Source organism: Sphaeramia orbicularis, chromosome 19 (assembly GCF_902148855.1).
Source record: "Sphaeramia orbicularis chromosome 19, fSphaOr1.1, whole genome shotgun sequence".
Lineage (NCBI taxonomy): Eukaryota > Metazoa > Chordata > Actinopteri > Kurtiformes > Apogonidae > Sphaeramia > Sphaeramia orbicularis.
The window spans coordinates 29410270-29424078 of NC_043975.1; the positions used below are offsets into that span (position 1 = coordinate 29410270).

The 13809-nt window shown below is 35.4% G+C and overlaps 1 protein-coding gene across 1 annotated transcript in view; it reads left to right on the plus strand.

Annotated features, from left to right (window-relative positions):
- The window catches only part of atrnl1b (attractin-like 1b), a 110892-nt gene that overhangs the window by 77354 nt on the left and 19729 nt on the right, over positions 1–13809 (plus strand). Inside the window, exon 27 of the mRNA XM_030163213.1 lies at positions 11260–11367. Coding sequence (XP_030019073.1) covers positions 11260–11367 — 108 coding nt within the window. The remainder of the gene's footprint in view (positions 1–11259; positions 11368–13809) is intronic.

The window sequence follows — 13809 nt, forward strand, 5'->3', positions numbered from 1 at the left end:
TGAGAAACCCAGAGAAAATGCCTATGTAAAGATATGCTTTTATGTCAAATATTTAAGTATAGTTTTAATTTATTACAATTTTAATTTTATATCCCTAATATTTGGAACCAATATTCATTTCCAAAGTCTTTGAAAAGATTCATTAAGCATCTTTGTGTTATTTACAATAAAGGATATATATTTTTCAAATCAGATTTTATATTTTTTGTGTTTTTTGGCCTTTTGTGTTGATATAGTAGGTTAAAGTGAAAAAATAATTGGCAGATGAGATAGATGAAGTTATGCTGAAAAAAAGATACCAAACATGGGGAAAGTAAACATTTCTTTGTATGGTATATAACGGCAAAATCCAAAGTACACAAAAATGGCCAAAATAGCATTTACTATTTACTGATACTTACATAAATGCATACAATAAAAATCTGAGTTTCAGTCATGTGCATTACAAATTTTGCAGATCCATCTACTATTTATATTTTTAATTCTTATATTTTACGAGTTAAGTCTTTTCAACACATATATTTTATCACATATTAACATTTTACATTTTTTTATGTGTCCGAGAGCGCAAACTATCTTTACAACACACAACCGTGCACCAGAATTGATTCACTAAGCTGATCTTTTACCTGATGATAATTCCCTAATAGGATAAAAGCTTTTCTTTTCTTTGGGGGGTTGAAGAGATTGCCTCTGTATTTGAATAATTTGACTTGAAGCGGTGACCAGACCCTGCGTGGGGACACAAAGACAACAGCTGTAAATGCCACAGAGAAAGAAGGATGAGGGGCTGACCTCTATGAAGCTACCTGTGGGAGGAACGGGAGGGAGGGGGCGCTGACATTTCACACGACTGCATCGCCGACATGTTGAACACAAAAACGTGGACATATTGAGCGCGACTGCTTGCTTTTCACGTCTTACACAACCACACCAACACACACCTTATATGCTGTAATGATGATCTATGAAGCATAATCGTTACTGTTACTCTGCTATATTTCGTTTTGTTTGTTTTTTTTTAATTTTATTTTAATTATGCTCGCACTGATAAAACTAAAAGGAACTCATTACTAACCACAAATTCCTCATGTGTGCCTGTGCATAGTCGGCATCGTATCCCACTCTGTGTTTCCTTTGACTCAATCAGCAGTCATCGATCGCTATAATAAGATTATCCTACTCTTAAGCCTGTGGTCACCTTGATTGTCCCTCCTTCGGTTTAAAGTTTGCGCTTGGATAATTTTCTCTGAAGTTACAGAAGCGGGAGTGTCTCAAGTATAACTTACCCTTGGAAGCTTAGAAGCCGTCCTAGTAATAAACATAAAAGAATTCAGCAAGGTAACATTTCCATGAATGTTTAATGTTACTGGTTATAACTGCAAAAAGCACACATTATTCATATTTCCTAATGAGTTTTTTTTGTGCTTTTCCCACATGCAGCCTCTCAACCACAACAAAATCATATCAGTGCAGCAGCGGCCTACTAAACCGGATGTTTTCATTTATTGGTATTCAGTCCATTAATCACAGCATGTGCATAGAATGTGAAAGCATGCACAAACATGCAGAATTTTATATGAAGGAGTTGAAGGGACACGGTTGGGCTCACTATTCTCCACATTTTTTATGCAATGTGATATTTTACTTTTTTTTTTTTTTTTCCATGTTTTCATTTTATTTTGTCATTCTACAACACGCTGCCCTTGGGTAGAGCCGGTGATCTTTGCAAAGGACAAAGTGACCTGCTTAGGTGTAAAATATGCTCAGAGGCGGGTTGACACCTACCCTTTTATAGAATCCAATGAAGGGAACAAAATGCTATATTCTCCAGACAGATAATTCATGCACTCACTTGCCAAATTAATCAAGTTGCGTAGCAATGCGCCGCATGCCCACCCTTATCACAACAGTGAATGGCTCCAGCTTGTATTCTCGACAAAATCAGTCTGTCATTGCACACACGTTAATTGGTTTTACAGAGTTCACTCTTGCCTTTTGTCATTAATTTAGTATTCATTTCTAGAACCTCTGTGGCATTGTACCGGCCCTTTGATGATTGTATTCCAGGCACATTTTTGATGCATGTGCCGGACACAGAGCGAAGCGCTAGCATTCCCCGCCTTCGCTTTTGCTCTCTTTTTATGCTTTGTGTCTTTAACTGAATTCAGCAGCATGATAAATAACGTACTGCTATCTGACATTTAGGATAAATGTTGTTGGATTTGAAGCGTTTGTGTTGGAAACCATAATAAGCCTTGAGCTGTTTTCTTGCTTTGCAACCACCCTGCCGGCCCTCTATCCTGCTTTTATCTTTTGGAAAAGGGCAAAATTTCTCATTTTTGACCCGCGGTGGCCCCGCAGCTCAAATCTATAGGTTCGCTGTTGCTGTTAGATGTTTTAATAGTAGAGATGAACAACAATCCAACGTGGCTCCTCAGATTTAAAGTTTAAAAATTAGAGCCACGAACAACAACAAAAAAAAGAGCAAGAAAAATCAATCAAGTGATCAATCTCAATTTCATATGGCTGTTGTGTGTTTTTTTTCCTTTCTCAGCTTTACCTCCCTCAGGGAATGTTTTCCCAGTGATTCAACAAAGCAGTGCTGACATGGATTTGAACTGCACTTTCCCCTCATTCGTTTTAGTCAGAAAAGGAAAGGAGTGTTAAAAACGCTCCATCATGGACTGCTCCTGTATAACTAATCCCTGATTTACAAGGAGTTTAAAATGCACCGCAGTTACTTCTTCTTTTTCATTACCTCATTTGCTTTTATTTAATAGATGCATTTGAGAGCATGAAGATGTGATGTATTTTTGCAGCCCTGCCTCTACTTCTTTGTGACCCACGTATGATGACGAATACTATTCAACCTGCAAACTGAATTCCACCAAACAACTTTAAGGTCATCGGTGACTGTTCAAATAAATATCACTCCTCCATAGTTTGCTGAAAGTGAAAATTTAATTATTTATTTGTTTGCTAAATAATTACTTGCAGATGAGTGAGGGTGTGTTTGTTTGCAAACGTTTGTCAAATACCTGGAATGTTTGAGGACATGGTGCCTGTTTTACATGAAGTGATGTGTCACCGATGGCCTCTCACTGTCTAATAAGAGTTTTGACATTAATTCAGTACAACCAGTACAGTTCAGAACACTGCATTTATTTTTTGATTTATTTTATGGGGGCCAGACATGATATGCAGTATTATACTGAGAAAAAGCATCTGTTGCAAGTATTTTTGCCTATTTAATTTTTATGAGAAGAAAGATATGTAAAAAGATGTTTAACCCTTTAACAACAGCAATGTCTCCAGTGCTGCATTTTGCATTTTACAGCAAAAAATTACTGTAACTCCTGACCCGTTTGTGTTATCTGCAAAATTCAAATAACATCGGAAAGCTGAGATCCTGAGCCTTGCGACACCATATAACACTTTACAGCAACAATGTACAAGTACATTACAGGTGCAAGTAGAAAAGAACAGTTTCAGAGACTTCCACACAGGCTAAAAACCACCTGAAAATAACAAAAAATATGAATCCATAATATGGATACTGAATGTTTAAGATCGAAAAGCTTATTTGAGCAGATGTAAAATAGTTGAAAATAGTTTATTTCTGCAATCTCAAAAAGTTTCTGGCTGATAATAAATATGCAAAAAACTTCAAGTCTGTTTTTTTCTTTCTTTTTTTTTTTTTTTCTAAAACACACTGTTTTAAGCATTTATTATTTATAATAGTGATAAGTAATGGCCAGATATTGAAAGTTAAGTTCTTCCTGAAAACAAAGGTGAAAAAGAATTGTCAAAAAAGATATTTTCTGACAATGTTATTGCAAAGAAAACATGAAGACACCTAGGTGGCCTGTTATAATGGCATTCTTAAAAGGGTTAGCAGAGTGGAAATTCATGAATGTCACATGAAGCTGTTCTGGTAGATGGGGTACAGCTCTTTCATTTCTTAATTTTCTTCTTTTTACAGAGAGGCTGAGGAGCAGTTGTATATTTTTATAGCATATGTTTTAAAATCTCAGTTCCTAAATACTTGCACATTACTTTTTCTTTAAGCTCAACTTCAGCTCTACATTAAAGGTGTCTGTTTCAGGGCTTTGCTTAGTGTTTCATATCACTTGTAAACTCTTTGTAAGATGGACATGATGACAAACTCAAAAATAAATCCAAGACATCCTAGTTTTCCAGTTTATCCCACCGGTCCATCACAGTTTTTCCACTGAGTATCAGCCTTCATGTTTGTTACTTTTATGCCGTTTCCACTACACGAGAGCAGGGACCATCAGGTACTATTTCTAGAGCCAAAGCTGTATGAAACATAATCTGAACAGACCGATCTGATTGGTCAATCCAGAGTTGTTGTCATGTCAGAAGGCAAGGCAGATTTATTTGTATAGCACAATTCATACACAGGGCAATTCATAGTGCTTTACAAAAATGGAAAAGAGACAGGTTAAAAACACACAATTACAATTAAAACATAATCAATAAAACATAAATAATAATCAATTAAAATAAATTAAAAGAGAAGGGTGCAGATAGAACCCTTTCAGTTGTTCTATGCACAGTTGAACAGAGCCATTTTCAGCCTGGACTTAAACATTGTCACAGTAGAGGTCTGTCTCACATTATCAGGAAGACTGTTCCAGAGTTTAGCTGCATAGAACCGAAACGCAGCTTCACCCTGTTTAGTCCTGACTCTGGGCACCGGCAGAAGACCAGTCCCTGAGGTTCTCAGGGCTCGAGAGGGTTCATGTGGGACCAACATGTCAGAGATGTACTTTGGTGCTAGACCATGGACAGTACATATGTGTGACAAAAATTTTCGGTGTTGCACATCTGGACAAGCTAATAGTGCATCTCTAAAAGCAAACTCTTGGTCCATTTACCAGGATAGAACAAACATGAATATTTGATGTTCCAATATGAAAAAAAAATCTTTGTTTAATTTCAAAAACTGTAACTTAAAATTTAAAGTTTTTCTCTTGCTTGTAGCTGCAGTTGCACTGAAGATGACATCACAATGGTATACAGAACATCACAAAGTAATACTATACCTGCAGTGGAAATGAAATACACTGGCGACTGAAACTGAGCTTATACCGACGGTGCAGACAAAAGCAGCACATGTTGTTCTATGGGATTTTGGCCTTTTCTGTTGCGGCCCCAAAGCTGTGGAACCAGTTGCCTTTAGAAGTTAGAAAGGCTCAGTGTCTGCCTGTACTTTTTCTCGTTGGCTTTTAAAGGGGTCATATTTTGCTAAACCCACTTTTATTAGTCTTTGGTACACTTGTTTGTGTATTTGGACCCTAACAGTTCATAAAGTTTGAATTTGAACCCTCCAGGTGCTGCAAAGCTATCTTTATATTAATTTTGTCAAAAATCGAGTGGATTTCTATAACCCGTTTAAATTCCTTCTTAATTTGTTACGATTTATAACTAGTTAAGACATTTGCACATATAAGGTCAAGACTTCCAGCAAACATTTCTCAGAGTACGACATAATTGTTTGTCAGCAGCAGCGGTTGTAGTAAAAACTGAAAATATGTCCAAACTTCAAGCCGATTCCCTAAAATGTTCAGTTGTTGGTTGTATTAACGAACACAGTGACTGAACGGGGCAGAGCAGCACAGCCAACAACCTGGAGGGAGTGGGGTCATTCGCATTTAAAGGGCCAGCGCTCAAAACGACCTTTCTGGTGTCATTACTCAGAAATAGGGTTGAAGATGGACCTGTGGAGTTGAATTAATGAAGAATTCAGACCCAAGCAGAGAATTTACAGGGTGGGGAAGCAAAATTTACAATATTTTGAGGCAGGGATTGAAAGACGGTGTATGACCAACTAGTTTATTGAAAGTCATGAGAATTTATTTGCCACAAGAAAATTTACATAATAGAAAATGTTTTTATTCTATTCTATGTGTCCTCCTTCTTTCTCAATAACTGCCTTCACATGCTTCCTGAAACTTGCGCAAGTGTTCCTCAAATATTCGGGTGACAACTTCTCCCATTCTTCTTTAATAGTATCTTCCAGACTTTCTCGTAATAGTTTTGCACATAGTCATTCTCTTCTTTCCATTATAAACAGTCTTTATGGACACTCCAACTATTTTTGAAATCTCCTTTGGTGTGACGAGTGCATTCAGCAAATCACACACTCTTTGACTCTTTGGTTTCAAAACAATTGACGTAGTGCCTGCTGAGAAAAAACAACTAAATGTTCATTGTAAATTTTGCTTCCCCACCCTGTATAGTTTATGTAGACCACAGGGAAATGTTTTAAAATGCATATTTCCATCTAAAAAAAGCAAAATATCACTTATTTACTCAATGAGTGAGTTGGGTTTTTTTTTATTTCCTGTATTGTTTTTACCACATTTGAATTTGTCTTTGTTTTTATGATGGGTGAATTTTGTTGTACTTAGCCCACTTTGCATCTCATGTTTACCCTTGCTTTTTTATGTTACGTTACGTTATGTTATAAGGTATGGTGTAATATATGGTATGGTACTGTATATGGTATGGTATGGTATGGTAAACTAAAAACTCAAAGTAAACATCCAGTTAATTTTGCCCAAAGGTGATATAAGTCTTTTTATGTAGATTTCATGACATTGTTTTGTAATAGCTGTGATGATTAGACTCTATCAGACGCCTAGTGTCTGGTGGGCAGGTGGGAGAGATGTACCCATGACCTTGACTGCATGATTTTGGCAAAATTTTTACACAGCAGGAAGACACAATAGCACAGATTTGTCTTTACATGTAGTCTTTAGGAGTGGACACTTTTTCATAACGCTGATAAAGAAGAAGGAATATTCTGTCACATACTGTAGATGACACAGTGTAATTCAATCAACCTCTCCAGACCTCATCTGAACATGGCAAATTAATAGCAAGACTAATGAATACTCGATTGTATTCAGAGTGTGTGGCAGCGAGGGTCAGGACACAAGAATCTCATGGTTCATTTCTGCACCAAGGACACATTTCTATTCGGAAAAGAGACAAGATACTTATACTGCTGCCGTAAACAGCCCTGTGTTTTTTTAAGGGGAACAATGTGAGGTAATTGAAAACTGATCCATCATTCCAGTGTCTTTAAAAGCATCATTTTCCTCATTTTTTTTTTTTCAAATTCATAGAAAACTTCAATAAACATAATTGTATTGTTTTTACTGTCATTGCTACGGTTTGCTAGGATATACAGTTATTTGAAATGATGCAGATGAAGTGCGCAAGTAACCCATATATGGAGTCATATTTATTGAGCTTAAGCAGCGTGCAGAGGAAAAGCAGGTTACCACGGCGATCATCACGACAGCACGATGCGCCCAGTAATCTGAAGTACAATTAGATCTTAATGCAGGACACTTAAGCTCATCACAAATCCAATACCAATCAGTGATGTCCTTGGCACTGAAATGGTGGCATGTTTAGATATTGATCAGACACTGCATTGCTGATGAAAGTGTGGCGCTAGTTGTTTTACAATATTGATTAGTGAGGAACAAGAGACACTATTTTCTGTTCAGTTTAAGAAAAAATGGTGTCACTGTTTTGTAGTACCCTTACGGTTCTGCACAGAAGCTATAGGAGAATATATCTGTTGCATTACACAGTATATGGAAATACCGATACAGTACACAGTAGAATCAATGTGTAAATCCAATATGAGCTAGTTATTTTTTGGTTTTGAAGGTTGAACTTTTTTTTTTTTTTTTTTTTAGTTTATTTTGAATATTCAACAAAAAGTAAGTTTACTTAGTCCTTAGAAATAAACAGTAAGAAATTATGGAAAAAAACAAAACAAAAAAATGAAACTTACACATTTATACATACTATTGTCTGGTGTTTGGTCTTTGGTTTGTGTTTTTGGTGTATTATAAGCCCATGTAAGGGCTGGGCATATTCTTATGCAAGACACAATTAAAAAAAAAAATCATTCATTCATTCATTTACATTTACATGAAGCAAAGTATGATTTCATTTGCACATTCGAAAAGGAGTTTGATTTGTATTAATATGTCAAGTTATATTTTTCATCTTTTAGACATTTTATTTCAGCTCTATGGTTAGTTGCATTGAATTCCTGTAAACTGTACCACTTAAACAGTATTTAGTACTTTTTTGTACTAAATACACACTGTGCATGTAAATGTAATTGTCACATTTTTTTTGTAACAACAAAAAAAAAGAATATTTTCATAACTTACTGTTGCACACACTGACCCTCCATCCCCTTAAGGTATGAATGTGTAAAGATAGTATATCTGAGCTTCCTTATTGATATTTCCTATTGATTTTGTAGCCTGATGCTATAATATCCCAGCACATGGTGCATGAACACTGTGACTCAAACCCTTTCAAGTATGTCACTATAAAAGGTTTCATAGCATCGTATCTAAAACCAATATCCCAGTGTTTATTGCATTGTAAAGGTTACAGTGATTATAGCCTGATACATCAAGATTTAAATTGTGTATCATCTTTCGAATACTGATGACTGATTTAATGGTTGGAGATTTATGTTTATGCATGCTGAATTTTAAGTACACTACTACCTCACTCAAAACTTTGGCTGCACTTATTTTTGCCATTGTGTTGAGACGGTAGAAAGTCATTTTAAAGAGCTGGGTGGAAGCTGCCACTCAATTTCTGTCATGGTTTTATTATGACATTCTTTGTGAGTTGATATTGACCCTTTTAAGACTGCCATTATAACAGGCTGCCTAGGTGTCTTCATGTTTTCTTTGCAATAAAAGTGTCAGAAAATGTATTTTTTGCAAATTGTTTTGCACCTGAACTTAATTTTCAATATCTGGCCATGAATTATCATTAATATAAATAACAACAAACCCCACCCCTTGCACGTATTGTAGTTTTTTATGCACCCTTGTGTTTTGATAATGTTCATGAAGTTGACACAGTATGTTTTCATGACTTTTTTCTGTTTTGATATTATTTACTTGATATTATTTAACCTTCACCCTCAGAGCTCAAAATTTTAACCCACAGCAAGTTTAATCAGTTCCTCAGTGGCATTCATTTATTAACCCTTTCATGCATAGTGGTCAATACAGTGGACAGTTCTTCTCCAGCTGTTCTCTTATATATTGATGGGTTTTGTTGTTTTAGTTCCATTTCAGCCAACACAGTGGACTCTTATGCATCATCCAAAACACTGTAATTCATACAGTTACTGTAACTTTGCTGCTCTTGATAAACCTGATCTGCAGTAACATGTCTGAGTATAAATTAATTGCTAATTGTTATTAGATTGTAATTAACAGTTTTCTGAAACAAAAAGTTTTTTTTTTTTGGCATATCCTCCTGAGACCCAGTAATGAATTTTTGTCCTCTGTAGGGGACAACAGTTTGACAGTTTAACTAAAAAAATATTGTCCATTACAAAGGACATTACATTTAAAAAATCAGTCAATAAATAAAAATAATTTTTAAAATGTATCTAAAAAAAGACTGTTGCATTATGCAGTTTCCAATTAAGACAAATTTTTAATGTAAAAGAGCTAAAATTGGCAGTTTCCTGGGTCTCAGGAGGATATTATCTCCATGAAATGAGTAATAACTAGTATTTGAGTATGATAAAATGTGAGAAAACATCAGATTAGCGACATTAAAGATGTTTTTGTTTCATAGTTTTCACACAGTATATCACTTTCTGATGATGAGTTTAAATACATGTTTCTTTGCCTCAAAAATTAAACGTATGGTGTCCAGCTGAGTGGACATTTTTGTAACTCCATGAAAAATAGGTTCATTAAAAAAAAAAAAAAAATCAATTGCACTGCTTTTTTCATGCCTAAAGAGGAATAAAAACACTCAAGAAAAAAATATTGACTAAGGATCTCATAATTCATGCATGAAAGGGTTAAAACAATCAATTTTTTTTTTCAGAATGGGTTGATTAGAAATGACAATTTTTTTATGGATGTTTTTTTTCTATCCTTTATAATGGCGGAGCACCACAATGTTAGGTAAATCATGGGGGGAAAAAAAATTACCCAAAATGTGAAAAAACACAAATGCCTTAGCTTTATGTCAGAGTGATGTATATCAATTGCCTCTATATATGTGCCAAGTTTAAAGTAAATTGAAACAAAATTGATATTTTTAGAAACATTTGAAATTTCACCCATTATAAGTACATGGGAAAAAAAGATTTGAAAAATTCATTAAAAATTTGAACTTTGACTTACTTTTCCCAAAATGTAATCACATCTATTCTGGGTCACTGGCAATGTATAAACACAGTTTGGGATGAATTCAACCAATAATTTTGCTGCTAAAGTGTTATCAAAGAAACAAACAAACCGAACCAAAAACAATATCCCGGGGAAATAAATGCTTAAAACAGTGTGTTTTAGTAAAAAAGAAAAAAACTGACTTGAATTTTTTAGCATATTTATTATCAGAAATAACTGTAAATGAAACTTTCGAGATTGCAGAAAAAAACTTTCAGCTATTTTACATCTGCTCAAACATGCTTTTTGGTCTTAAACATTCAGTATTGTGGGATAATCTTCAAAAAACTGTAAAACTACATACACTCATTTCTGTTAATGATTTTAAAAGTGTCATGGAGAATGCAGTAAAGGAGGAATGTCACTGTTTTTCTTGATGCCATTATGGTTGAATAGTTGTGTTTTATTGTTCATTGTGTATCCATGTATGTGTTTTATGTTGTTTGGACTTTGTATGGCTGCTACCTTGGCCAGGTCCCCCTTGCAAAAGAGATTCCTAATCTCAATGGGACTTCCTGGTTAAATAAAGGTAAAATAAATAAATAAATAAATGTATAAAAAAAAAAATAAAAAATGATGGCTTCATATTTTTTGTTAGAAATTTCCAAGCGTTTTTTTTTAGCCTGTGTGGAAGTCTCTGAAACAGTTCCTTTCTACTTGTAATAGTCACACATTGCTGCCATAAAGTGTTACATAGTGTGGGAAAGCTCAGGATGTCATTTTGTGAATAGCGCTGTCAGTTCAGGAGTTACAGTAATTTAAATGTTGTAAAGTGCAAACTGTAACACCAGAGAGACTGCCGTAGTTAAAGGGTTACAGCCATCATTTTAACCGGACCTCAAAAGCGCTGCATATGTACACACTGAAGTATCTGAGAGCAGTGTGTAATTGAGATTCTTTTTAATATTTATGTGTTGTGTAATGAGTTGGTACTGCTTCCTATGTTGGGCTCATCTGTCATCTGTGTTTGATATTACAGCAACTGATGAGAGAGCGTCAGCAGATGGCCAGTCGTCCATTCGCCTCAGTTGCTGTTGCATTGGATGCCAGGGGAGAACAAACAGAACTGCTGCAGCCCGTGCTTGACGTGAGTTCTGCGCTTTTTCTTTACATTATTCATACATAAAAAACGTTACTGCTTCAGATTTGCTGCTGCAGCTCCAACCTTAGCTCGTGCAGATAATAGATAATACTGTATTTTGACGTTGCTTTTCTCTCTTCTATCACAACTCTGGCGCTAAAACACAGTTGTCTGCTTCAGAAAGTCCACCACAGAACCATCATATATAGGGGCTTCCACTGAAAAACAGAATATTACACTGTGGTACCTCGGTATCAAATAGAACTATTCACCCACACCCTTTTCTCACAAGATTTCAGCCTTTTATCTACTCCCCACGTCAATACCAAATCTACTAGTTGATGGCCCTTTTATGTCGTGTCCTTCTGCTTTAGATGAATTGTTCTCTATCGTCCAGGCTGCAGACCTGCTGACATTTTTTTCATTGATTTTTAGAAGAAACATCTTTATAAGAAATGAAGTTTTTGGAAAGATGCATATACGATTCTCCAGCATAGGTTCTTCTTCAATAGTCCTCTAAAGGAATATGTCATGTTAGTAAAAAAAAAAAAAAGTCTTAAATTAAGGTCATACAGGGTGGGGAAGCAAAATTTACAATATTTTGAGGCAGGGATTGAAAGACAGTGTATGACCAATTAGTTTATTGAAAGTCATGAGAATTTATTTGCCACAAGAAAATTGACATAATAGAAAATGTTTTTATTCTATGTGTCCTCCTTCTTTCTCAATAACTGCCTTCACACGCTTCCTGAAACTTGCGCAAGCGTTCCTCAAATATTCAGGTGACAACTTCTCCCATTCTTCTTTAATAGTATCTTCCAGACTTTCTCGTAATAGTTTTGCTCATAGTCATTCTCTTCTTTCCATTATAAACAGTCTTTATGGACACTCCAACTATTTTTCAAATCTCCTTTGGTGTGACGAGTGCATTCAGCAAATCACACACTCTTTGACGTTTGCTTTCCTGATTACTCATATGGGCAAAAGTTTCTGAAAAGGTATGGATAATAGTGTTAGGTATGATTATGACATCAATATATGTTTGGTTTCAAAACAATTGACGTAGTGCCTGCTGAGAAAAAACAACTAAATGTGCATTGTAATTTTTGCTTCCCCACCCCGTAATTATCCTTAAATTGATAATTAATCCTTAAATCTGTTACTCAAAGATTTTAATAATTCCACAGACACAGTAAATGATGTCCGTATGTTTGCTTTGTCAATCTTTGTAAAGAATTTGTTGGTTTGTTTTTAGCACTTTAACGTAATTGAAATGAGAATGAGTGGAGCCTTCAACAGTCATTCATGTTTGGAGGGGTTCAGGTATGAGCTTTAGCGGCTTGAACGTCATTAGCACAAACATTAGTCATGAACAAATGGAAATGTAACATTAGCTGGAGTGAAACCACGGTGAAAACATAATTATGAGTCCTGTTGTACCGTTATATATTTCTGAATGTAAGGTCTTAAATTTGATCATACTGTAAACACGCAGCAAACAGCAAATCTCAAAAACCACAATTAATTTCGGTTAATGAACTACTGCGTCAGAAAATCTTTATACACCGAGCAACTATTTTCGCTTTGCCCTGACTTAATCTGCGTGTTCTTGCAAAATACATAGCCCGGTGTTTCTCTTACTCCAAATACTCCGCAAAATAGAGTCCAGCTCAAATTATCCAGACTGCCCCAGAGGGAGGTCACGTTTTTCAAATTAACTCACCAGTTATGTTTCGGATGGAAGGGCCAAACCAGGAGAAATGAAGAATTCACCAAAAAGAAGGTTTGAGGTTTTAAAAAGTTAAAAGAAAGCTTGATTTATTGCTTCAGGCAAAAATAGGAAAAGTTACAAAAAAAGAAAGAAGTCAGTTATCAATTAGTCTAGCATCAAAAACAATATTCATCCTCAGAGAGAAAAAAAGAAAACCAAAAAAAAGTTTCCTTTATTACCTTTTTATAGTCTTTAGTGACTCTTGGAGACTCCCATTTTCAATGTCATAATTCATCATACACATTATTGGTTAATGGTAGTTACTGGGCAGAACATGTCAGTCACTCTATAAGCTAATTCTAAGAAAAGCACATGCTGAAAATTCACTTTAGTTTAACAAGCGCCCTGGACACCTGTCAGTCAAACCAACTGCATAGCTTAACCACAAAGAGTTTCAGTAAATACGCTCTTGCTTAACACCTGCACAATTAGGCTAGCATTTCTTGACCACAAAACATCCCCAGGTTCATAATCTGGTTTTTCTGCTCGACTTTCTTTACCACAATTACTTTCCAAAGTTGTAAAATTAGATCTTTCACGTAGAATCGGACCTTTTCTCCAAGTTCAACACAGACAGGTGTGAGTTCATCAAACCCACACACACACACGAACCAAACCTGACTGTTCAGTACCTCTAAAATAAAAATACAAGATACAGTTGGAAAATATAACTCAGA